Source organism: Apium graveolens, chromosome 1 (assembly GCF_009905375.1).
Source record: "Apium graveolens cultivar Ventura chromosome 1, ASM990537v1, whole genome shotgun sequence".
NCBI lineage: Eukaryota > Viridiplantae > Streptophyta > Magnoliopsida > Apiales > Apiaceae > Apium > Apium graveolens.
Genome location: NC_133647.1, coordinates 157,255,680 through 157,280,971, shown reverse-complemented (window position 1 = coordinate 157,280,971; position 25,292 = coordinate 157,255,680). Strand labels below are relative to the sequence as shown.

The following is a 25,292-nucleotide window of genomic DNA, read 5'->3' as shown; positions in this document are numbered from 1 at the left end:
ATAAGCACGTAAATGTGTCAATAAGTCTGAGTAATTATAGACAAAGTATGTCAAAAATATTTTGCTGAACATAATTTATGAATTAAATTATTTCAGTTTTTCATACTTTTTGCTTCTTTTGATATGTTATTTATTAACTTCATATATTTAGGATATGAATTAATAAATATTCAGTTTGCTTAGAATTTTGAGAAATTCCAAGTTAAAATATATATCGAGAAGTCTGGGTATTTATAATAAAAGTAAATGACTTGTCGAGAACTCAAAAATAGACATTTGGAGTTAGTCTATCGAGAAGTCATTTTGAGAAATAAAGTACATATCGAGAAGTCATTTTAAATTACATTTTGAACAATGTAACATTTCCCTTCAACTACACCTTTTCCAGTAATAGTCCATGTATCGGGATAGACATAGGCATGGATATGCGAGTTCTAAAAAGATTGGTAAAGCATGTGTTATAAGTTGGTATTATACTTTGGGTGAAAATGTGTACTTTAAAATACCGGAAATGTGTACTTATATCATCATCAAGCAAAATTAGATTATAGCCTTTAGTAGATCCATTCTCGAGAGAAAAGGTAGACCACATCCTAGTAACCCTAATCTTCAATTTCCAGTTGCTTTTTGATCTCTCAAGACTCTGGATACGATCATAAAGAAGTCCATCCATAGCAAAGTGGTACTACAAAAATGTTACAATTATCTAAAAAGTTTAGATTATACAAAGAAGCATAAAATGTAACTGATAATAGAGGAAAACGTCTACTTACATTACAATTTTATGGTAGCTAACTGATTTTTGTCTGCTGTTACACCTTGTAGTACATATAATGATATTATGGGATAGTCTATTTATAATGGCCTTAACTATATGCCAAATCAAATATTTATTGCAAATTACATATAATTTGGTCTAATATTATGTTGTCAGTTATACTAAATTGATATGTTATGGACACAATTATAAGAGATAAAGTATTTTTAAGGATATCAATTTGTTTGCTGTCAACAGGCTAATAATTGTTATGTTATTTATTGCTCCAATCGGGATAAATCTGACCAATTCCCCCATTTCCTCCATTAACAATCCTTATATTCTCATAATTTATGTCATTCAAGGTCTATATTAAATGCACTTCATTCTAACTTACAATGTAATCACTCAACAATCGTAATATCTCTCACATTATATGTTACAATTCTAATTTGATTAAATAATTGCTTAACTAAAGTCATTTTGTTAGAGCGGTAAACATATCAAATCTACATTAATTCTGCTTGTATTTCCAAAAGTAGTGCTGCACAAATCACGATATTTAAATCGCATATAACAAGAACCAATATATCATGATACTAATTCAATTTAAACAAACTTCCAATTTTATTTCGTAAGAATCAAGAGATTACCACTAAAAATGAAACTTTTGACACTGGTTTCCTTAATCGGTTACATAAAATTATAAGCGGGAATAAAAATAAAAATGTAAAATAGCATGATCACACACTCTTGAATATAGAGAATCCTAGGAAACAAATCCCGATTCAGCAAATATGAATTAAAATTTCCTTCACCTAATCAGCTTAATTTGTTAAATGGAATCTTTTTCTAAAAATAAAAGATATGACATATAATTAATCTAAATTCAATATAAATACCTAAATTAGTGATTATTCAACACTATCAAACATATCTGAGCTTTAAGAACCTGATAGAACTGTCATTCACGACTTTTCTATAAATCTATAAATACATAAAAGACCAAATTTATCACATTGTATTGTAATGATCATCTTCTGCTGGACCATAAAAATCAAAATAACTTTTTAGTTAATCACCTAATGTAGGAAGATTATAAAGAATTTCCTCATAAACAACATTCTCTGTAATGTTTGTCGATTCTCCTGTGTCACTGTCAATAAGGATGTAAAGGCCTCTGGGAGAAGTAACTTGTGATATTACAACATACATCTGACCATGGCAGAAAATGGATTTAGGTAAGTACAAACCCACTGTATCTAGCGATTGACACTGACTTTTGTTCACCGTCATTGCAAAGCACAGCTGTAATGGAAACTGAGTTCTCTTAAACTCAAACGGCCATTTCGTATCAGTTGGGACCATATCAATACGCGAAATAAGATGTTTCCTACCAACATGCGCTCCAGTCAAGATCTGGCACTCTATGTTATTCTTCTTACATCCTGTAACCACCATGCGAGTTCCATTGCATAGTCCAAGAATTTGGTTCAAGTTTCTCATGAGCATAACAATAGATCCAACTTTAATTTTTAACTCATGCTTTGGCAAACATGGCATATTAAGCGAGTTGAGATATTCAACAGGAAATGATTCGTCAAACTCATTTTCCTCCACATTTGCATCTTCTAACGAATCCTGACTAAGGTAAGTGTGAGTCATACCTGGAATTTTATCAAGGATTACCTTATTAACATCATCAACCACTGCATTTATTGGAGTAAGTATCGCTCTGGACCTTAAGTATGAATGCGAGGACATGTTCTGAATAAAATCAAGATAAGCAATATCATAAAGATTTTCAATTGGTTTATCTTGACAACGTACAACGTACTCTTCGGGAACCGGAAATAATACTGAAGAACGGTTATCTCCCCGAATAGAATTATCCAACTTTCCATCACCAACCTTCATTTTCCATTCACTGAAGTTTTTAATCACTATGTTCTGTTCATCCGTATTTCCAGAATTAAGACACATATTTTGTTTCAACAAAAATACCTGGCAATCATTCCATAATTTGGTTGCATTAAGTGCAGCACCAACAACTTCTGCTCTACTTTCCTTGGGTATGATAAGAAGAATTTGCCGAAAATCCCCACCAAATACCACAGTAATCCCACCGAAAGGTTTTGTAGATCTAGCTGGGTCAAGCGCAGACATAATATCACGCAAACTTCAGTCAACACATTCAAAAGAGTAGCGGTGTTGCATAGGTGCCTCATCCTAGATTATCAGAATTGTATGATGTAATAATTCTGCCATTTCCGTGCCATGTTTAATTCCAGCAGTAGAATGTTGATCTAGTTTCAAAAGGATATGGAATCGGGAGTGGGCATTTCTTCCACCTGGGAGCAGTGTGGCGGCAATTTCAGAGGATGCCATTGGTAGAACAATTTTCTTTTCAGAACGCAGACGACTACTGTAATAAACCCAAAAATTTTGGACTTTTTGTAATCCTTATGAATAGTGATTTTGCTGATTAAGGAAATTTTTCATGCCACACTATGTAGGAGTTCTTTTATTGATATTCTGAGATCTTATTAGTACTCCATAAAGTATATGTGTGTATGTAAAGATCGTCAGAATCCGAATTCGAACACTTTGATTTTTCCCTAAAATCCACCAGATACCGAAAGAATTGAGTATAAGGTAACATGATTAAAAGGATTTAAATTCAAGGAGTATAAGAGAGGATCATAAAAGGTATATAAAATATTGAGAAAGTTTAGGTAAGATCCCGGATATGATCCCTCAAACGATGAACGAGAACGAAAGTTAAGCGAACCGTATAACAAATAAGCGGTCATTAGCCAAGTAATTAAGGTTTAATCAAAGAGGTTAGTGGATGATGATGTCATCACATCACAAGGAGAAGACATGTGTTAAAAGATGACCCAATCATGATGACATAAGCATGACAAGTAGATTTGTTTTGTTGGATGATTATTGGCCAAGTATAATTTACCACGGTAAATCCTAAAAGTAGCAAAGCAAAAAGAAAAAGCAACCAACAATTCATAACACAAAAAAATCAAAGTTAACTTCTTGATTCCAAGTGCAAAAGCTCTCGGTTTTTCCCATTTCAAACAAGAGAAAAATTCTAAACTCAAGATCCAAGCTTTGTTATTTTGTAAGGTAATTATCCTAGGTCCTCTGTACTTAGTTATGGCTATCCTAGGAATCTAAGCCACAAATTCCTTCACAATCGTTTTCAATAAAACATTGAAGAAGAGAGTGAATAGTGTTTTCAAGAATTATAATTTGTGATCTTATGTTTTTGGTTAGAGCTAGCATTGGTAAGGACTTTCAAGGGCTATTTCATGCTTCTTAGTTACTTCTACTCACCAAGGAAGGTAAAACCTCATACCCTAGCTTTACGTTTGAGTAATTAGGAGTTGTTATGCTTAATATAGTATATGAGAAGCATGATTCTTGTTTGTTTAAAGTTTGGTTGGATTTGTAGTAATTTTGGGTTATGAATCTTGGTTGTTGGTTAACGCATCTTAAGTATAGTTAGTAGCTCATGTTTGTGATTGAATGAGTTGGAAATCTTGAGGTAATGGACTGATGTGATAAGGTTTAGATGAAGTTGGGTTGTATTGATGGTTATGAGTTAGTTTGTGGTTAATTGGAGTAGTATAAACATTGGTAATCGCGTAAACATAGCCGTCGTAATGCCCATTTTCATTCAACTGCTTGTTCTTAGTGTTCGGGACATAAAGCTCACTGACCAATCTGTAAGTTTACCATGTTTAACTAGATCGTGTCATAAGCTTCGTTTTGATATGTGGTTCGCTTGGATCCAATGTACGGTTTAGGAGAAACGACGAGCGAACCATTACCCCTCGCTTTACTTTGAAACCTTGATTAAGGTCCTTAAATGACTAATTGGAGTATGAAACAATTATGTAAGATTAATTGGTCAGTTGGTAGAGTACTCGCAAAAGAGTCGCTTTAAAATTCGTAACAGTCAATTTATTAAAATTAGTGGAGCCGAGGTTACGCGAGCGATTAAAGGAAATCGTTAAGCGTATAAGCGACCATAAGCGACCGTTAGGGTATGAGTGAGTTTTGACTAGTTTCTTAAGCGACCGTGGTCTAAATCCGACTTATGTTGTTCATAGGTTACCGGACCCACTCTAAGCTTAAGTCTACTCCGGAACGCTCATGCAAGTTTTCTACCTGTTATATTATTGTTGTGATGTAAATATATTGATGCATTATCTTGAGATAAGTGCATGACTGTTATTAGCAAACCGTGCGATATATTGGAGCATGTTGATATGGTATATATATGCATGTTGTAAAATCTTGATATTTTATTATCAATTCAAATGCTTATAAACTGCATAATACCTATGCTAGAGATAAGCAGTAGTTGCGTATACCCTTAGTATAGGGGACTCGAAGGTGAATATTTTTCTAAACCGGGAGTCAATGTTCCCGAGTATAATATATATATACTTATATATATATATAGTTCTCTATAACTATTAATCGAATAAGGTGTATTCGATAATTTTGAATAATAATCAAACTTATTTTCGATTATTCAAATAAAGATCGTACTTTCGTATAAGTATATCTTTTGTTATTTATTATTCGTTTCAAGTATGAGTTTTAAAAGTTCTACTTCAATTATTTTTATAAATATTATCCTTATGGGAATATTATTTAAATAATAATATTCAGATATTTTCTAACATATCGGGACTGAATTATTTTATTAAATCATCATTACTCTAAACATTCTTTAAAATGTTTTCGAGTCTACAAAATGATTTTAAAAGTTAGAGCGGATCCCAAAATTCATTTTCAGATTTCAGATCTTCCTTTTGAAGGGGATTTAAATACTTGCTCAAAACCTAAGGGATCCGGCTCAGTGGTGTATTTTTTGGAGCAACAAAGTTGCTAACTTGATAAAAGAGTTTGATTACTTGCCCAACATTCGGGAAGTAAGCCCAATCGGAATGCGTCGGCATAAGCAACATGGGCTCAGTGGGATTCCATCAAAGTGTAAGTGGCTGAGTGGTAGTCCATCTTAGCGTAAGTGGCTGAGTGGTAGTCCAATATAAGGTCCTAATGCGGCCAGGGTGATGACCAGTGGGGAATTCATCCATCTACTAGTAGAAAAGGTTACTTAATGGGTATCTTTGCCTAATCAGCAACATATCGGGTTTATGCCAAAATTCTCTTCATTCCAAACTCATTGAATATTACAACTCTGTTCATACTTTTCATGACAGAGGTTTTCAAGGAGTGTATGAGAGATATATATATATATAGGTGTATATATATATCGGGACTTAATGAAGTATCTCGTAACTTCATTTCCCTCAAATGATATTTCAAAGAGGGAATCTATTCAAGTCTTATCTTGTAGCCTCATCTATGTGATGAACTGTAATATCTCATATTTTCAGATATTATTTTTATAATTATTTGGAATTGTTTATGTGAATTTTAGTGAATTATATGATAATTGGAATTGATGTTTGGGTGTTTATATGTCATATTATTTGAGTATTTGAATTTTTATATGTCCAGAACAAAATATAGATAATTAAGGTATTTTCTGGTAATTTTTGGAGTGTTATATGATTTTATAATGATTTATGAATTATTAATTATTTTCTGAATAATTACAAAATTATTTTATAAAGCCGGGAATCGTTCAACCTCAACCGTTTTTGCGTTTTTACAACCCGAAACTCTTCCGAAAACTCTTCCCTAACCTAATCTGGTAATTTCGGACATTTTCCGTGTTTTGACTTTTTCGATCCGGATTACGGTTTGACCCGTGCGCGGCCCGACGCAAGATTTTCAGTACGATAACCATTTCGATAAATCAACAAAACCCGTATTCTCGAGAGACGGGATATTTTTACATTATTTTCGTATATGGTGTTTTATGAAAAGCCCGGTTTTGATGATTATCCAAATCTGGTATTAAATTGTATCATTTTTATAGTTACTTAGCGGCTAAGTAATCTATTTTGGATCGTTTTGTAGTTACTTAGCGGCTAAGCAACTAATTTATCGATCCAAAATGATCCAAAATGAACCAATATTCCGTAATTATATATATCATAGTTCTTATTTCATTTATTTCATTTATTCATTTGCAACCAGTAAAAATACAGTAAATACAGAGAAAAACCCTAGAAACCGATACGTTCCTGAAAATCAATCGTACGAACGAAGGCGTAATCGAACTCCGATTCGGGCGTGCAGCATATCAAAACGAAGCTCTCAAAATCTTCTTTCTGAATCAATCATCAGTTTTTGCCCAGAAATCAAGGTATTTTTCATATTTAATTATTTTAATTTGAATTATTTAGTGAATAAAATATGAATTTTTGCAGACATGATTATCTGAGTGTTTTGATGATTCCATGTTGTAGAGCATGTTTTTCTGGTCAGTTTCATATATTATACTTCAAAAATAGAGTTCAATATCATGTAGTAATTAAGGTTTAATTTTCTGAAAATTCTTTGAAAAAGTGTTCTTGGTGTTCTTGAGGATCAAACGATCATTTGAGGGTAATGCATATTGCAGAATTCGAAGTATGAGTAACCAAAATGCTCAGGTTTTCATACTCTTTCTGTTTATGTCATCAAATCATTCAAACGATTAGTAATTTGTAAATTCGTAATTTAAGGTTTATCCCCCAAATTAGGGGTTTCTTATTGACGGATTTTTGGATTGTTTTGATGGTATCAATAGCTTCAGTAGGTTCTTAGAGTCGATTAATGTATAAAAGTTTATTGTTTGATTGCGGAATCACGTAAATCGAGTTGGCCGGAATCTGGAGCTTGCTGACGGCGATAATGGCGGTTTCCGCCGGAGCTGTCGATCTTCGGATCGTCTATGAAGATGGTTCTTGTGTCTGTGTTGTTGATACGACTATGAATCATTTTGTATTAAAAAGAATCGCGAAATCGGGACAAAGGAGGGTGAACGGCGTTCGCCGGAACCCGGAGGACTCGCCGGAATCTGCAAATTTCCGGCTTGTTCTTGGGTTTCTTGGCGACCCGGGTCGACCCGTTTTAAACCCAATTTCCGACCCGGTTTCAATTCATTTTCCCCCAAATCAATTTCCATAGGTCTGTTTCTGTAATTTTCTGTTTTATTAATAATTCAAAAATCCGATTTTAATTTCTAAAAATTCATTTTTATTTTGAAAATCATTATTTTAATTCTGAAAATTTATTTTTAATTCAAAAATAAATCCAAATGATTTAGTTAATTAATTTTAGTTGATAATTAATTATTTAATTAGTCAATTAATTTAAATAGTAATTGATTAATTAATTTAATTAGTTATTAATTAATTTTGATTGATTATTTAATTAGATTTAATTATTTATTTTGATTTAAAAATTCCAAAAAATAGTTTTGACCTTTAAAATATTATTTTAAATTATTTTCCAGACTCGATAATTCTTACAAAATTATTTTCGGGTGTTCGAGCCCTATTATTTAATTAGAAAATGAGTCAGAGACCCATTTTAATTCTGAAAAATGTTCAAAAATTCATATTAAATCAACCATTCGTCTGTTTAATACGAAATGAACGCGTACAGACTCAGAAAAATATTCCGCTTTCATTAAAATTACTTTCGAGACCTAAATTCTTTTGTTTTGAAAGGTCTCTTGTTTTACGAATCATTCTGAGTCGATTTTTGATCGATAAATCATATTTTTGACCCGATTTCAGTTTTAAACGTACCAAGGTGAACCTTTTGACGAACCGAGGCGTGTGTTATATAAATTATGTGATACGTGAGTTATGTGTTTACGTGTTATATAAATTATGTGCATATGTGGATCAAGAGTCCTATGTTTGTCTGTTATATTTATGTGTGGGCTATCGTATAGGTAGACGATAAGGTATTGACGCGCAGTTCGTTGAGTGATTATCGTTTAGGCGATTAAAGTTATATCTTTTAATTATAGATGCGGATCATTCGAGTTGATCAGGACAAGATGTTGGATAAAGAATGAGATGGAATGGTATTGGGTATCTGGCTTCTGGTAATCGCAGGAGCAGCATATCAGTAAAGTGTTGAAAAGAATAGATGCGTCCTTGCGAGTGTGACTAACTGCTAAATCCCAAAGGCAAGTATCCCTATCATCACTTATTGTTCAAGTGATATTTATTTTAAATCTTCTTATGCAAGTATTGCTTTCCCTATTCTCAGTTCAGAATAGATAAATGTTTTACATATCGCTGAATTAAAAGATTCTGTTTATGCAAGTACTCATCTGCTATTCTATGTTGAGAATAGCTAAGTGATTCTACTTATCTAATTATCGGATTTATAAATGTTTTGAACTTCGAGAAAAATGATTTGGTTGCGAGTTTCCTGCCCAAGTGAATGGGCGAATAAAATTATTTCGGGTGTCGATTATTATGACCCCATTTCAATAAAAGGTTTTAAGATTGGATCATAATTGCGTAAGTGACCGGGATGGACGGTCCAGGGGAGGGCTATTTTTAAGTGTCATATGGAATATTATGACACAATTTTTGCCACAGGCAGGTATATTGCCTTTTTGTTTGAGTACTCGTGTTTTTGGGGTAACGTTTCTATGAATCATGACACAGTGCTATCACACGGGCTGATCAGCATGTGATAGTACGTCCGTCGGAGAATGATCCCAATCTAAATTATCATATTGTTTTAATATTCATAGAATAAATGATTTATCAACTGTTTCTGTTTTGGAGAATAGTAAAATACAGTTTTGATTCAGATTCTGATTTATGCTGATACTTATGTTGTTGTTAAATATCAAAGGTGGTATTAGTATAGATGATTGATGTTGACTTCAGTATGGAATGTTGTGAGCATCAAAGTTCGTATTGATATCTAATTTAATATGACAGCAAAATAAGTATTAATTTCAAGAGTTCGATTTTGAGTAAAGTTTATGATTGAATCCATAGTCATTGCTTCTTGTTATTGTTGTTTACGATATTTCCGTAAACACTATTTTACGAGTTTTATTCTCGTCAATATTCAAAGTATTGCTGAAGTATTTCGCTCAAAAATATCAAAATGGTTTCGAATACAATTAAGGAATCAATTCTGGGGTTCCTCAACTAAAATATTTGATTCAGCAATTATGATTTTAAATGTTCTGCTCTAATGTCGATGTTGGTTTTATATCAAAATGACCCTATATTCGCTATAATGATCTTGCTGAGCATTTCTTCCGCTCATACTTGCCTGTTTTCAAATTTAACCTCCAGTGAGGATTAGCTTGCGCTGTTCAACTGCGTAATTCGAGGAAGCAAAGAAGAAGCTCTTGGAAGGTGATGGTTCCAGGGTTTGCGAACTAGTGTAATAACTATTGTGTAAAGCTGTTTATATTATATTGTATTATATTTGTGTTATTTTATTTGGGCCTAGTATACTTCATTTCGAAGTTATACTAGTGGGTTTAGTTTTGAGTTGGAATTTATTGAAAAGAGTTTTAAAAGAAAGTGAAAAATTATTTATGGAATTTGGATATCTTGTTTCTAGAACTGTAACCTTAAAAGATCTTGGAATATGTTGGGGTCATTATGCTAAATATATTTTCCACTGGCATTTGTGTGTTGATTAAACAGGTTAATTTGGATTGAGGTTTTATAGTGACGACCAAATCCTCTGACCCCGGATTTGGGGGCGTTACAGGTCGGTATCAGAGCTGAGGTTATAGTAAACTAAACGAGAGTGTGTAGGAGTGTGTATAGCTATGTGAGGACGCTTGAGCTCATATCGAGTTCTTGTTGGACTATCGGATATAGTACCAACGATTAAGTTAAGATAAGGCGTATTCGGTTAAGTCGGTTGTACTGAGCTGGATAGAACTCCGGGAAACCGCAAACTTCTATCGTGGAATCTTCCGAGGCTACTACAATTCGACGACGACAAAATTATCGATATCCTTAAAACATGAAGAAGTGTCTAGAATCAGATGGCGAGTCAACAGAAGAATTTAATTTGAAGATAAGTATCAAGACCTTGGCAATACCTTCTCTTTCTATAATTTTTTTGACCTCTCTCAAAAGAGGTATCTGTTAGAGGATATATTCCCTAACACTCATTTAATCATTTTGTTCCAGAATCTTGTTTTCTGGATTTCATTTTTCTCCAGAGATATCAGCTTTGAAATCTTTTCAGTTTTATTCATTTGATTTTGAATTCCTTTTATATTCTTTTATTCTGACTGAGATAAACAAAACTGACTATAGGGGACACAAGGTATTCTTGTCTGTGTGATAGGAGTTGGATGGGACGCCATCACTTGTGTGTGTTGTGAATACAGGAAGGTTAACAACCTTTAGTAGTGTTTTAATTTGGACACGCAATACCAAGTTCATTTGATTATATTGATCTCTCAGTTATTCTTTTATTTCAACAATACTTTTTCACAAATTCAGATTTTGGTCCTGCTATGACATGAAATTCTCTTCTCTTTGAAATTCCATGATTTTATCATCTAAAATATTCGAAGGTATGCCAATCAAGTTGGGCCGAGCTATATTGAACAAGGAAAAGTAGGGTTATGTGATGGGATTATGAAGGACAACGGTGGATTGCAATGCGATTAGAATATCAGTGGCGTATAACGAAGTCAGTCTATTTCTTTATTTCGCTCTCTATTTAACTCTATCTCTTTCTTTTTCTTTCTCTTTCTCTCCATCTTTCTTTCTATTCTTCTTTCTCGCAATCGGTAAAAGTAATTCTATTGAAGAGTAGGTCAAAGGAGGTGGATGGAACAGTGGTGCGGAGTAAAGCTTCCGAGATCATTATGTTATACAAGGAATTTAAGTTCATCAAAAATTTTGAGAAAAATTGTGTATGCAAGATCAGAAAGTTGGTAAGAAGATCCCTAGTGCTCTCTTCTGCTGACTCCGAGGACGGAATCCGTATAAGGGGGGTAGATTGTAATATCCCATATTTTCAGATATTAATTTTATAATTATTTGGAATTGTTTATGTGAATTTTAGTGAATTATATGATAATTGGAATTGATGTTTGGGTGTTTATATGTGATATTATTTGAGTATTTGAATTTTTATATGTCCAGAACAAAATATAAATAATTAAGGTATTTTCTGGTAATTTTTGGAGTGTTATATAATTTTATAATGATTTATGAATTATTAATTATTTTCTAAATAATTACAAAATTATTTTATAAAGCCGGGAATTGTTCAACCTCAACCGTTTTTGAGTTTTTACAACCCGAAACTCTTCCGAAAACTCCTTCCTAACCCAATCTGGTAATTCCGGACATTTTCCATGTTTTGACTTTTTCGATCCGGATTACGATTTGACCTGTGCGCGGCCCGACGCAAGATTTTTAGTACGATAACCATTTCGATAAATCAACAAAACCCGTATTCTCGAGAGACGGGATATTTTTACATTATTTTCGTATATGGTGTTTTATGAAAAGCCCGGTTTTGATGATTATCCAAATCTGGTATTAAATTGTATCGTTTTTATAGTTACTTAGCGGCTAAGTAATCTATTTTGGATCGTTTTGTAGTTACTAAGCGGCTAAGCAACTAATTTATCGATTCAATCCAAAACGATCCAAAACGAACCAATATTCCGTAAATATAAATAACATAGTTCTTATTTCATTTATTTCATTTATTCATTTGCAACCAGTAAAAATACAGTAAATATAGAGAAAAATCCTAGAAACCGATACGTTCTTGAAAATCAATCATACGAACGAAGACGTTATCGAACTCCGATTCGGGCGTGCAACATATCAAAACGAAGCTCTCGAAATCTTCTTTCTGAATCAATCATCAGTTTTTTCCCAGAAATCAAGGTATTTTTCTTATTTAATTATTTTAATTCAAATTATTTAGTGAATAAAATATGAATTTTTGCAGACGTGATTATCTGAGTGTTTTGATGATTTCATGTTGTAGAGCATGTTTTTCTGGTCAATTTCATATATTATACTTCAAAAATAGAGTTCAATATCATGTAGTAATTAAGGTTTAATTTTTTGAAAATTCTTTGAAAAAGTGTTCTTGGTGTTCTTGAGGATCAAACGATCATTTGAGGGTGATGCAGATTTCAGAATTCGAAGTTTGAGTAACCAAAATGCTCAGGTTTTCATACTCTTTCTGTTTATGCCATCAAATCATTCAAACGATTAGTAATTTGTAAATTCGTAATTTAGGGTTTATCCCCCGAATTAGGGGTTTCTTATTGACTGATTGTTGGATTGTTTTGATGGTATCAATAGCTTCAGTAGGTTTCTTAGAGTCGATTTATGTATAAAAGTTTATTGTTTGATTGCGGAATCACGTAAATCGAGTTGGCCGGAATCTGGAGCTTGCTGACGGCGATAAAGGCGGTTTCCGCCGGAGCTGTCGATCTTCAGATCGTTTATGAAGATGGTTTTTGTGTCTGTGTTGTTGATACAACTGTGAATCGTTTTGTATTGAAAAGAATCGCGAAATCGGGACAAAGGAGGGTGAACGGCGTTCGCGGAACCCGAAGGACTCGCCGGAATCTGCAAATTTCCGGCTTGTTCTTGGGTTTCTTGGCGACCCGGTTCGACACGTTTTAAACCCAATTTCCGACCCGGTTTCAATTCATTTTCCCCCAAATCAATTTCCATAAGTCTGTTTCTGTAATTTTCTGTTTTATTAATAATTCAAAAATCCGATTTTAATTTCTAAAAATTCATTTTTATTTTGAAAATCATTATTTTAATTCTGAAAATTTATTTTTAATTCAAAAATAAATCCAAATGATTTAGTTAATTAATTTTAGTTGATAATTAATTATTTAATTAGTTAATTAATTTAAATATTAATTGATTAATTAATTTAATTAGTTATTAATTAATTTTGATTGATTATTTAATTTGATTTAATTATTTATTTTGATTTAAAAATTCCAAAAAATAGTCTCGAGCTTTAAAATATTATTTTAAATTATTTTCCAGGCTCGATAATTCTTACAAAATTATTTTCGGGTGTTCGAGCCCTATTATTTAATTATAAAATGAGTCGGAGACCCATTTTAATTCCGAAAAATGTTCAAAAATTCATATTAAATCAACCGTTCGTCTGTTTAATACGAAATGAACGCGTACAGACTCAGAAAAATATTCTGCTTTCAAATAAAAATACTTTCGAGACCTAAATTCTTTTGTTTTGAAAGGTCGCTTGTTTTATGAATCATTCTGAGTCGAATTTTGATCTATAAATCATATTTTTGACCCGATTTCAGTTTTAAACGTACCAAGTCGAACCTTTTGACGAACCGAGGCGTGTGTTATATGAATTATGTGATACGTGAGTTATGTTTTTACATGTTATATAAATTATGTGCATATGTGGATCAAGAGTCCGATATTTGTTTGTTATATTTTTGTGTGGGCTATCGTATGGGTAGACGATAAGGTATTGACGCGCAGTTCGTTGAGTGATTATCGTTTAGGCGATTAAAGTTGTATCTTTTAATTATAGATTCGGATCATCCGAGTTGATCAGGACAAGACGTTGGATAAAGAATGAGATGGAATGGTATTGGGTATCTGGCTTCTAGCAATCGCAGGAGCAACATATCAGTAAAGTGTTGAAAATAATAGATGCGTCCTTGCGAGTGTGACTAACTGCTAAATCCCAAAGGCAAGTATCCCTATCATCACTTATTGTTCAAGTGATATTTATTTTAAATCTTCTAATGAAAGTATTGCTTTCCCTATTCTCAGTTCAGAATAGATAAATGTTTTATATATCGCTGAATTAAAAGATTCTGTTTATGTAAGTACTCATCTGCTATTCTATGTTGAGAATAGCTAAGTGATTCTACTTATCTAATTATCGGATTTATAAATGTTTTGGACTTCGAGAAAAATGATTTGGTTGCGAGTTTCCTGCCCAAGTGAATGGGCGAATAAAATTATTTCGGGTGTCGATTATTATGACCCCATTTCAATAAAAGGTTTTAAGATTGGATCATAATTGCGTAAGTGACCAGGACAGACGGTCTAGGGGAGGGTTATTTTTAAGTGTCATATGGAATATTATGACAAAAATTTTGCCACAAGCAGGTATATTGCCTTTTTGTTCTTTGAGTACTCGTGTTTTTGGGGTCACGTTTCTACGAATCATGACCCAGTGCTATCACACAGGCTGATCAGCATGTGATAATACGTCCGTCGGAGAATGATCCCAATCTAAATTATCATATTGTATTAATATTCATAGAATAAATGATTTATCAACTGTTTCTGTTTTGGATAAGATGATTGATGTTGACTTCAGTATGGAATGTTGTGAGCATCAAAGTTCGTATTGATATCTAATTTGATATGACAGTAAAATAAGTATTAATTTCAAGAGTCCGGCTTTGAGTAAAGTTTATGATTCAATCCATAGTCATTGCTTCTTGTTATTGTTGTTTACGATATTTCCATAAACACTATTTTATGAGTTTTATTCTCATCAAGATTCAAAGTATTGCTGAAGAATTTCGCTCAAAAATATCAAAATGGTTTTGAATACAATTAAGGAATCAATTCTGGGGTTCCTCAACTAAAATTTTTGATTCAACAATTATAATTTTAAATGTTATGCTATAATGCAGATGTCGGTTTTATATCAAAACGACCCTATATTCGCTATAATGATCTTGCTAAGCATTTCTTCTGCTCATACTTGCCTGTTTTCAAATTTAACCTCCAGTGAGGATTAGCTTGCGTTGTTCAACTGCGTAATTCGAGGAAGCAAAGAAGAAGCTCTTGGAAGGTGGTGGGTCCAGGGTTTGCGAACTAGTGTAAGTTCTATTGTGTAAAGCTGTTTATATTTTATTGTATTATATTTATGTTATTTTATTTGGGCATAGTATACTTCATTTCGAAGTTATACTATTGGGTTTAGTTTTGAGTTGGAATTTATTGAAAAAAGTTTTAAAAGAAAGTGAAAAATTATTTATGGAATTTGGATATCTTGTTTCTAGAACTGTAACCTTAAAAGATCTTGGAATAGGTTGGGGTCATTATGCTAAATATCTTCCGCTGGCATTTGTGTGTTGATTAAACAAGTTAATTTGGATTGAGGTTTTATAGTGACGACCAAATCCTCTGACCCCGGATTTGGGGGCGTTACAGGTTGGTATCAGAGCTGTGGTTATAGTAAACTAAAAACGAGAGTGTGTAGGAGTGTGTATAGCTATGTGAGGACGCTTGAGATCATATCGAGTTCTTGTTGGACTATCGGATATAGTACCAACGATTAAGTTAAGATAAGGCGTATTCGGTTGAGTCGGTTGTGCCGAGCTGGATAGAACTCCGGGAAACTGCAAACTTCTATCGTGGAATCTTCCGAGGCTACTACAATTCGACGACGACAAAATTATCGATATCCTTAAAACATGAAGAAGTGTCTAGAATCAGATGGCGAGTCAACAGAAGAATTTAATTTGAAGATAAGTATCAAGACCTTGGCAATACCTTCTCTTTCTATAATTTTTTTTGACCTCTCAAAAGAGGTAACTGTTAGAGGATATATTTCATAACACTCATTTAATCATTTTGTTCTAGAATCTTTTTTTCTGGATTTTATTTTTCTCCAGAGATATCAGCTTTGAAATCTTTTCAGTTTTATTCATTTGATTTTGAATTCCTTTTATATTCTTTTATTTTGACTGAGATGAACCTGTCTGTGTAGGAAACCAAGCCAAGTTCTGTTCTTTTATTCTTTTATTCTTTTAGGGGACACAAGGTATACCTGTCTGTGTGATAGGAGTTGGATGGGAAGCCAAGTGAAATGTGCAGGAAACTCTGCATAAGTAAAATATCGTGCACGGGGCAAGTCCCTGTTTGCTATAAACCAAGCCTCCAGCTTAGTACGCTTCATACTTGCATGGTCCCAAACTTTCTGCAAACATTCTCCCATTTTAAAATTAACATATTTCTGACCTGGCAAGTGGACTGGCAAACGGTCAACAGATGGCCAGCGTGAGTGAATGTCAAAGCCAAAAATTCTCCAAGCTGCTTCCGAAGCACATACATACCTTCCGTCAAGATAGTGTTGCACCTCGTCAAGAGATTTTCCTGCAGTACCATTTACAGACTTGGAAGTCGTACCCTTTTTTTCTATAACATCATAGTTGCATTATCATGTCCCTTTAAACAATATTTAAATAAGTACTTCAAGGACCTTGAGTTGTTGCAAATTTCCAGATTTATATGGCATTGGAACATAACCAATAAATCTCTATTAAATGGGACAACAAATTGATTGTCCAGTTCTGTTCCTTTGACATTAACATGCGCATTTGTCCTGCGCCTTCGATAAATCGGAAACCCACAATCATCAAAACATGTATTTGCATTGTACCTAAATAATTTTAAGTACTATAATGAGATTGGTATTAATTGAATGTTTATAATGCATTTCTAAATATTTAAAATACATAATACAATTACAATATATATTTTAAATTTGTTTTATGTCACCTGTATAAAACTGTTGTGTATCGGGGCTATACCTCTTAGGAAAATAACGCATACACTTCCCTTTTTGCATACACGGAGAATATGTAAAATCTTGCCACAAGGTCCATGAATCATATAGTTCTTAACAGCTGCATATCCTACAGGATCTCTATCCTTGTCAGGAATTTCGGCAGAAACTAATGAATCAATCTGATCTGTATTCTTTGGTTTATCATATGGATGCAACCAAATGAGCATGTGGCAATGTGGTAAACCCCTTTTTTGAAACTCTTTGACGTGCATTACTGTATAATTTAAACAACAATCATAGTAACCCATTGGTTAACACTTAATATTGCATATATTTATCCATATATCTCTTAAGTAATAACATGATGACTAAAAGTGAAGTGTACTTACTTCCTATACACTTGCCAAAGTAGTTTTTCTTTTTAATCAGGTCCATTAGTTGTTCCAGCTTTAGTTTAAAAACCCTTGACACAACATCTGGGGCATTACAGACATCGCTTCCAGGCAAGTGCTTCATCATTTCTTTAATCTCCGGTCACTTTGAATTACACGTCATTGTGAGGAACAATGTCGGATGTCCAATTACACGACAAAGTGCTAAGGATTCCTTAAAATATTGGGACATGTAACGTTTTGATCCGGTAAAGGATGCTGGTAAGATTATACATTTTACGACATGATTTAGATCATTGTCTCATCTACGAATTGCATCACGCACAGAAGTATAAAGATCAGACCTAATAGTTGTTTAGTTTCCACTAATCCAATCAAACATGTACTGTTCAATGGAAGTAAACGCATCAACAACATATTGTTGCCACAATCTTCCACCAAGATGAGGAGTTAATCCTGAGAAATATTATTTACATAAGTGACATAGTGAGATCCATTTTTATAATACTTGAGAATAATGTGCTTTTAGTATTTTAACTAACAATTCAATGGTTTATATGACTGAAATTAAAAAACTGTTATTTTGAAATTACCTTCATGCGGATGTATTATACATTTATAACAATATTATTCCTTTATTGAAACATGTTCTCTGCTCTTCCGCTCAGGTTCCTCATTATCATTCTCCACGTGTGCCTTATTTCTCTATTTGACCATCTTTAATGGTATTTTTATATGAAACCCATACTCTCTATGTGGAAAAAGTACCGGATATTGTAACTGCATAAAAAAATTTAGTCTCCCATACTTGCTTTAAATTATTGTTTCCTGTATGGACGATTGTATCTCTGAAACCTGGTGTGTCCAAGGTTGAGTTTACTATCAGACTAGCAACCTCATCTGACGGTCCGATAATATTTGGCCTGCCATTAACAGCCTCGGAAGAAATAAAAACCAAATTATATTCATCAATTGCATCATTTTTGAAACGTTCACGCGCTGTGAAAAACTGATGGACAACTTTGTTATGTTCGTGAAACATACGCATTAAAGATTCCACGATATTCTCATCTAGATGATCCCCAGCTTGACCAATTACATTCATTATGTTAGATAACTCGTTCTCTGTGTCATAGATGTAGAGTTGACAATATTTTGGATTCTCGCCCTCCTCTGGAAGCAAACTGCCGATAAAATGCAAATTTTGTCCCCGTACTTTAAAGCAATATGGTGCTCCGTCTTTGTTTATAGCACGATCAACTTTCCCTCCACTTGAACACATAGCAAATAAAGCATTATATACTATAATATAGAGAAGAAAATGCTTAGAGAAATACAAAAGGCTGGCGAGTGGTTCCGGGGGCTGTCTTTCAGGAGGAAGTGACACTTGACCTTTCTTGCAGCACAGAGAAAATGTTGGAGCAGCATTTTTGTTCGACTTGTTATTACGCTCCATATTCCACATTATGGCACCGCACTGTTTACATATGAAATCAGGAGCGCCAAGAGTAAGATACCCTTCCCATGTATCAACAGGAGTTTCTTCCGCAATATCCATATAACCTACAAAGATTATAACAATGATTATATTACACAAATATCAAACTAAAAAAACATTTCTAGTACAGTACATGTATAATATAAAGTAGAAACTTAAAAGCTTGTGTTTTATTATTGCAATCACTTACTCTCCTCAAAAGCACCATCTTCTGGTTGAAAGTGGTCATCAGCATCATTAAAAGTGGAATACAGATTACGTACGCCAGAAGATGATGCTTCTTGAATATGCGCGGTAATCCTTTTTTGTTGTTGAGTTGTTATTGATGGCTAACTGTTTTTACACACTGCAGATGTATTCAGTCTTTTGTCTGTTTCAATAAAATGAGTCAGATATTTGTACAATTTAAATCCTTCAAATTCATGAATCATAAGAATTAGAAAAAAACATTATTTTATTAAATTATCATGCATAAATGAAGAGTTATTACTTGATCTTCTACCTCTTATACCTGTGTCAATAAATAAAAAAATTTACCTGTGAATCACATTCTCAGAATTGAACAATTAATACCAAAATGGAATCACAGACTATTTTAAAATTAGAAAATATACTATGTGTCGCAGAACCAACTGGAGCATCAGCTCTGACAGTGTTCTTCGAGATTGTGGAAGTATCATCTAATAATAGTCGTTTTCCTATTTAACAGAAAAATGGCAAAGACATTAATAATAATGGTGTTAACAATCTATAACAACACAATTATATGAGTTGTAGCATAAACTGTTTTGCATTATAATATAAAATTACAGGGTAAAAAATCAAGTAAACACTAAATTACCATATTGATATTTAAATATCTGACCATGAAAATATCTGTGGTACCGTCTCTGTGTTTGTGTTCGACTTCTAGAGTTGTCTGAAGAGAAAAATTAGTTTGTAACCTTAAAATATTTCATTATATTTTGCATGATCTCCTGATTTAAAATGTAGCAAAATAATTTGTATTACCTTTATTCAAGGTTACTAGAGTTATGTACTGATAGTTCTCAGATGGAGGAACAACATCGCGATTAGAAGTCTTTTCATGGTCTAAGGTAGTACCTTCATGTGAACAGATTCAAAGTCATATTAATAAATTCAAGGATATTATTATATAAAAAATTAAACTTGAAAGAGGAACACTATAAACTTACACGACATTGAAATAAAAGGTGTATGAATGTTTTGATCAATACTGTAATTTGAGCATATTATAGAAGATTGTGTAGGAGTAACATTTTCCTTATTATTCTCCTGAATAGTGTTAATGCTTGGCCCACGACCTCGACGCTTAGGCTTGTTGTTCCCGTCTAAAGATGTAGTAACATTACTAATAGGTGAATAATGTAAGGCCTTATCATTTGTACGGAACGGAATCGAAGACATCGGTACACGTCTTGCTATTATATAGTTAAGGCAGGAGTCATAAAATAAATGTTAGTGTTTTATAATTCGTAGTTAAGTATTACGTTGAATTAAACTCAGAAAATCAAGATTCAAGAATTGAAGAAAAATAACAAACATGGTGTATCAGAATGTAATCTTGTCTGTAGTGCTATTCCTGCATCATTAGTAGTAGCACCCTGCATCCTATTCTCAATTCTTCGTAGATGAGCTTTTGCTGTTTGTATTTTATAACCCATACAATTAACAAAATGGCAACACAATAAGAATGACATCATAGTAATCACAAATCATAAACTAATGAAAAGGATGAATAACATATTTAAAATCAAACAATTAGCATATTACCATTAACAGAAGGAACATTAGTTTGCAGGCCAGATTTATTCATTTCTTCCATCCTGTTCTCAATACTTTATAGAGGAGCTTTTGCTGTTTGTATTTTATAACCCATACAATTAACAAAATGGCAATACAATAAAAATGAAATCATAATAATCACAAATCATAAACTAATGAAAATGATGAATAACATATTTAAAATTAAACAATTAGCATATTACCATTAACAGAAGGAACATTAGTTTGCAGGCCAGATTTATTCATTTCTTCCATCCTGTTCTCAATACTTTATAGAGGAGCTTTTGCTGTTTGTATTTTATAACCCATACAATTAACAAAATGGCAACACAATAAGAGTGAAATCATAGTAATCACAAATCATAAACTAATGAAAAGGATGTATAACATATTTAAAATCAAACAATTAGCATATTACCATTAACAAAAGGAACATTAGTTTGCTGGCCAGATTTATTCATTTCTTCCATCCTGTTCCTCAAAAAGGTGTCTAGAGCTGTACCTCGCCGCTTAGTAGCTATCCAAACAAATCAGTACCTCTTTAAGTATTGTTAATTAAATGGAAAATTAATAAAAAAATCCATTTTAAGCTCGGAGTTATACCAGATGATGCAGTAGTCTGAAAATCAACCAAAACTCTCTTTCGACCTAGCATCAAGTGTAAATTGTTATATAAAATAAACTGATCAAATCAAGCTTTAATATAAAACTATTAACACAACCGATTACATGCCTGAGTCAGAGCTTGAGGGCGGAGTTTCACCATTCTTCATGTTTGAAGATAATTTGGAGGAGACTATTTGACAACTGGAAATTGAAAACTGAATTACTAAACATTAACTTCATCTTCATTAGGAAAGCCTTCACAACTCCGACAATGATGTTGTTGATTTGCTTGATCTTTGCTCAGAACTTTCCTTAATTAGCAGAATCAGTTAGTAAAATTCAATTGGTATTGTATTTGAATAACGGGTTAAGATGTTAAATGGGTTATAAAATGGGTCTAAGTTGGTTATTTTTAATTAGTAATTTACCTTTGTATCATTTTCTATGTAAAATATGCATACCTTCACTAGCGTGCATTAAGAATATATTGATTAAAAAGTTAAAATTCATATAAAATGCGTATCATTTGATTTTCTTACAGGAATTTTAATTTTTTAATTATAAAATGATGTGATTAACTTTTTTATTTTAAAATGATAGGGATATTTAAACACCGATGAGTGAAGGATCTAAATAATCATATTATAAATTTTAAAATATAATTTTTAGTAGAAATTTTAATATATATATATATATATCATTATTAAATATTATTTTATATTAAAAATTTTAAGTCTTTAATTTTAAACGCATGTGGGTTAACGCCTTAAATAACCTCACATTGGCCTCAATACTGAATAGTACAAGGTACCTCATTAAGGTTGCCTCATTAGTAGCCATGTTTTCCAAAACTAGAAAACTCATGTAATCATAATCGCAACACTTTCTTATTTTGAAATTTGGTAATTAATTAATTTAACATAATCGAATATACTACTCATGACACAACGAATGTACGAGATTCCATGTAGGCGATTTATTGCGTATCAAAATAATACAACATCTCCGTGAAATATCTATATCTCGTGAATAACAACTGTGACATAGGCATATTTACGCAATATAATACAAATATTTGTTTATTCTAACGAATATGCGTATCTTTTAGCATGACAACCGACACATTAGCATTAAAGACATATTCCACGGGCATTTAGAGTTACAATTTATATTTTTCGATATTATATTCGATTTTAGCCAAATAGTAAGTAAAAAGATCTCTCACCCTTTGGAGTATTATGTATTACAAATAACACACCTTTTCTTAATACATATTCTTCTTAAATTCTTTTTTGTTTAATTTGTTTTTCGACCTTTCTATGTGATATTAAACATGTATTTTTGTAGGTATTTTGGCACAAAAATATCTAAAAAAACAAAAATTGTCTACTTTTTTTTAAAATAAGATATCGATAATTTTAGACATGACTCTAATTACATCTGTTATAAATTACAAAATTTCAAAAAAGGTTACAAAAAGTAAATGCACTTGTTATTCTATTTTTGAAGTCAACTAATATTCTATTATAAAATTTAAAATCTTCACGATACACAATCAGTTTTTTACGAAAAATGTGTATATTTGTGCAATATAATACTTTTGGCAATTCTTAACCTATTATTTTATGAAATAGTTTTTGCTTTTTTGAAGTATAAATTTGAGCAAGATTAAAGCATAATATAATTTATTATAGAGTATTGTTAGGTCCGCTAGGTTAATACAGAAGGGGGGGTGAATGTATTATTGTTCGTTTTTATCAACTAATTGCAGCGGATACGAGATTATAAAAACTAAAACGAAAAACACAAAAGCTTCGGGGGTAAATCTTATGTTATTAAGATAAACCTCGAATGGGTGCTTACAACTTTGATGAACAAATCAAAGCAACAAAAGCAATTCACACTACAAATGATATAATATCGAATGTGTGAAAAACTATCACTCTAATAAGCAAGTGTTCCTATTACAATCAGCTATCAAATCCTAGGAATAACGCTTATGAGTGTGACAGATGTAAGTCTTTAATTCTGTTAAAATTTCAGCAGAGTTTCTCCTTGTAATTGATGATATTCAAGTGAATCTCCAAAAACGCAAGTGAAAGCTCTACTGTTTCTGATGACAGTTAGTTCTGAAACGTCCCATCAGATCTGATTGATATAGGGGCAGGAAGATGGAGCGATGTGGCAAGCTGTGAGCCAAGTATTTAATCCAAGTAGCTTGTAGCAGTCGATTGCAAAAGTCGATTGGAACCTTGCAGAAGCCTTGTACTTAGCCAAATATTCAATAATAAGCTAGTAGTCGATTTTCCCATCAATAGAAGACTTAGTAGTCGATTTTAACTAAGGAGGAAATCGACTAGTGGCCTATTTGAAAAGCTAGAAGTCGATTTTGAGCCAAGAGGGGTTTTTGACTTAGTTTCTAGAGACAACTCCTACTAGTCGATTTTCTTGAAGTCCAAAATCGACTAGTAGATTCCATAAGTTGATTTCTTCCTTTTCCTTTACTTAGAAACATTTTGCAACTCCTTAATTTCGACTAGCATTTCCTAGAATCGACTTCTAGATGCATAAGTCGATTTCCAAGCTTGTAGAAGTCGAATTCTTGTTTCTTTGCCTTAGAACAATCTCCAAGTTATAGTAAAGGCTTTCTTCTTGCAATTCTTTTTACTTGATTGTCCTGTAACTCATAGAAGTTGACTTGGATTCCTTTTGAGCTTGTACTTGACTTCTTATACATTCTTAAACTTGATCTATGCAATCCCTGAGTCATACCACTTCATGTCTTCCAGTCTTCTGAGCTTCGTCTTCAATCTTCGAATAGTTTTCTTGAATACGAATCTCACTTGACAGTCTTTCGAATGATAGTACTTAGTTTCCCTTCACGGATCACTGACGCCTAGTACAATGGTCTGGTTCACAGATGACTAGTTCCGCTCTCAGGCCTTCGTACTATAGACTATACAATTCATTGTCAAGTCTTCTACCATATCAAATCAGCTTCACTGAAACCCTTATGACCTTCACACCAATCCAGATTGCTACTTCGAATATCTTCAACCTTATTCCTTCGACGAATGAACATATTAATGAACTTCCTTCGAACTTCTGTTGACGACTTCTTCACTGTAGCTTTCCAAATCATTGTGTATATGTCAAGTCTTCTATTTTCGTACTGGTTTCAATGGATATAGGATTATTTGCAAGTCCTGTCTATGTTGAGTTATCATCCTCTGCATTATTGTCATAGATGAATCTATCTTTAATCTTCAACTCCTTCTATATCCAACAATCTCCCCCTATTTGGCTGTTAAACATGACAGTCAAATTTATACTAGAGAAGTATCAATTTGGAGGATAACTCAACTAACCATAACCAAAAATCTTCAATCAGCTTTCAACATTGATTTCCCGGACTTGGAAATAATACTATCTTATATCTTCTACACTTATACTCGTTCAGCTCCAGCAGAGAACAACATCTTATCTCCCTTTAGTAGAAATGCAAAGGATACGTCTTCAAAATCTCCATATTTCTCCCCCCTATCCAGTCTTCTTCTAAGTTGAAGAAGGTTGCTCCCCCTTAGTTGAATAAGGATATCCACCAGTTGTTTTTGTGTTATGCCATATTTATTCTCCCCCTTAGTTGAGTAATCCTTCAAATGTAGACTATAGAAACTAAATCTCCCACCAAGTACAATTCAGAGAGAAAAGAAGT

At 32.8% G+C, this 25,292-nt stretch overlaps 2 protein-coding genes across 9 annotated transcripts; both read right to left on the bottom strand.

Annotated features, from left to right (window-relative positions):
- Positions 1-1,831: 1,831 nt before the first annotated feature.
- On the bottom strand, positions 1,832-17,794 carry LOC141708569 (uncharacterized). Its single transcript, XM_074512263.1, has 6 exons — positions 17,665-17,794; positions 17,298-17,549; positions 16,535-16,902; positions 3,729-3,739; positions 2,762-2,936; positions 1,832-2,668 (listed from the first exon to the last, which is right to left on the bottom strand). The coding sequence occupies exons 1-6, from the start codon at positions 17,792-17,794 to the stop codon at positions 1,832-1,834; spliced, it is 1,773 nt and encodes a 590-aa protein (XP_074368364.1).
- A 528-nt stretch (positions 17,795-18,322) lies between these two features.
- LOC141721294 (uncharacterized) lies at positions 18,323-21,920 on the bottom strand. Of its 8 annotated transcripts, XM_074524148.1 has the most exons (10): positions 21,705-21,920; positions 21,575-21,619; positions 21,390-21,488; positions 21,175-21,258; positions 20,960-21,043; positions 20,362-20,828; positions 20,177-20,269; positions 20,007-20,084; positions 19,356-19,863; positions 18,323-19,230 (listed from the first exon to the last, which is right to left on the bottom strand). In XM_074524148.1, exon 10 carries the CDS (start codon positions 19,223-19,225, stop codon positions 18,419-18,421), a length of 807 nt encoding a protein of 268 aa, XP_074380249.1. In that variant the 5' UTR covers positions 19,226-19,230; positions 19,356-19,863; positions 20,007-20,084; positions 20,177-20,269; positions 20,362-20,828; positions 20,960-21,043; positions 21,175-21,258; positions 21,390-21,488; positions 21,575-21,619; positions 21,705-21,920; the 3' UTR covers positions 18,323-18,418. The 8 variants fall into 6 exon arrangements, with proteins under 8 accessions (XP_074380249.1, XP_074380259.1, XP_074380291.1 ...); XM_074524158.1 differs by having other exon boundaries at positions 19,356-19,535; positions 19,703-19,863; positions 20,362-21,258; XM_074524168.1 differs by having other exon boundaries at positions 19,356-19,535; positions 19,780-19,863; positions 20,362-21,258.
- Between the last annotated feature and the right edge of the window lie 3,372 nt (positions 21,921-25,292).

Coding starts and splice junctions, on each gene's coding strand:
- LOC141708569 (XM_074512263.1), bottom strand. CDS start 17,794: ATGATGAAGCACTTGCCTGGAAGCGATGTCTGTAATGCCCCAGATGTT. Junction 16,903..17,297: donor ATGCGTTATTTTCCTAAGAG/GTATAGCCCCGA, acceptor ATGATGTTATAG/AAAAAAAGGGTACGACTTCC. Junction 2,669..2,761: donor AATTATGGAATGATTGCCAG/GTATTTTTGTTG, acceptor TGGAAAATGAAG/GTTGGTGATGGAAAGTTGGA.
- LOC141721294 (XM_074524158.1), bottom strand. CDS start 19,225: ATGGATATTGCGGAAGAAACTCCTGTTGATACATGGGAAGGGTATCTT.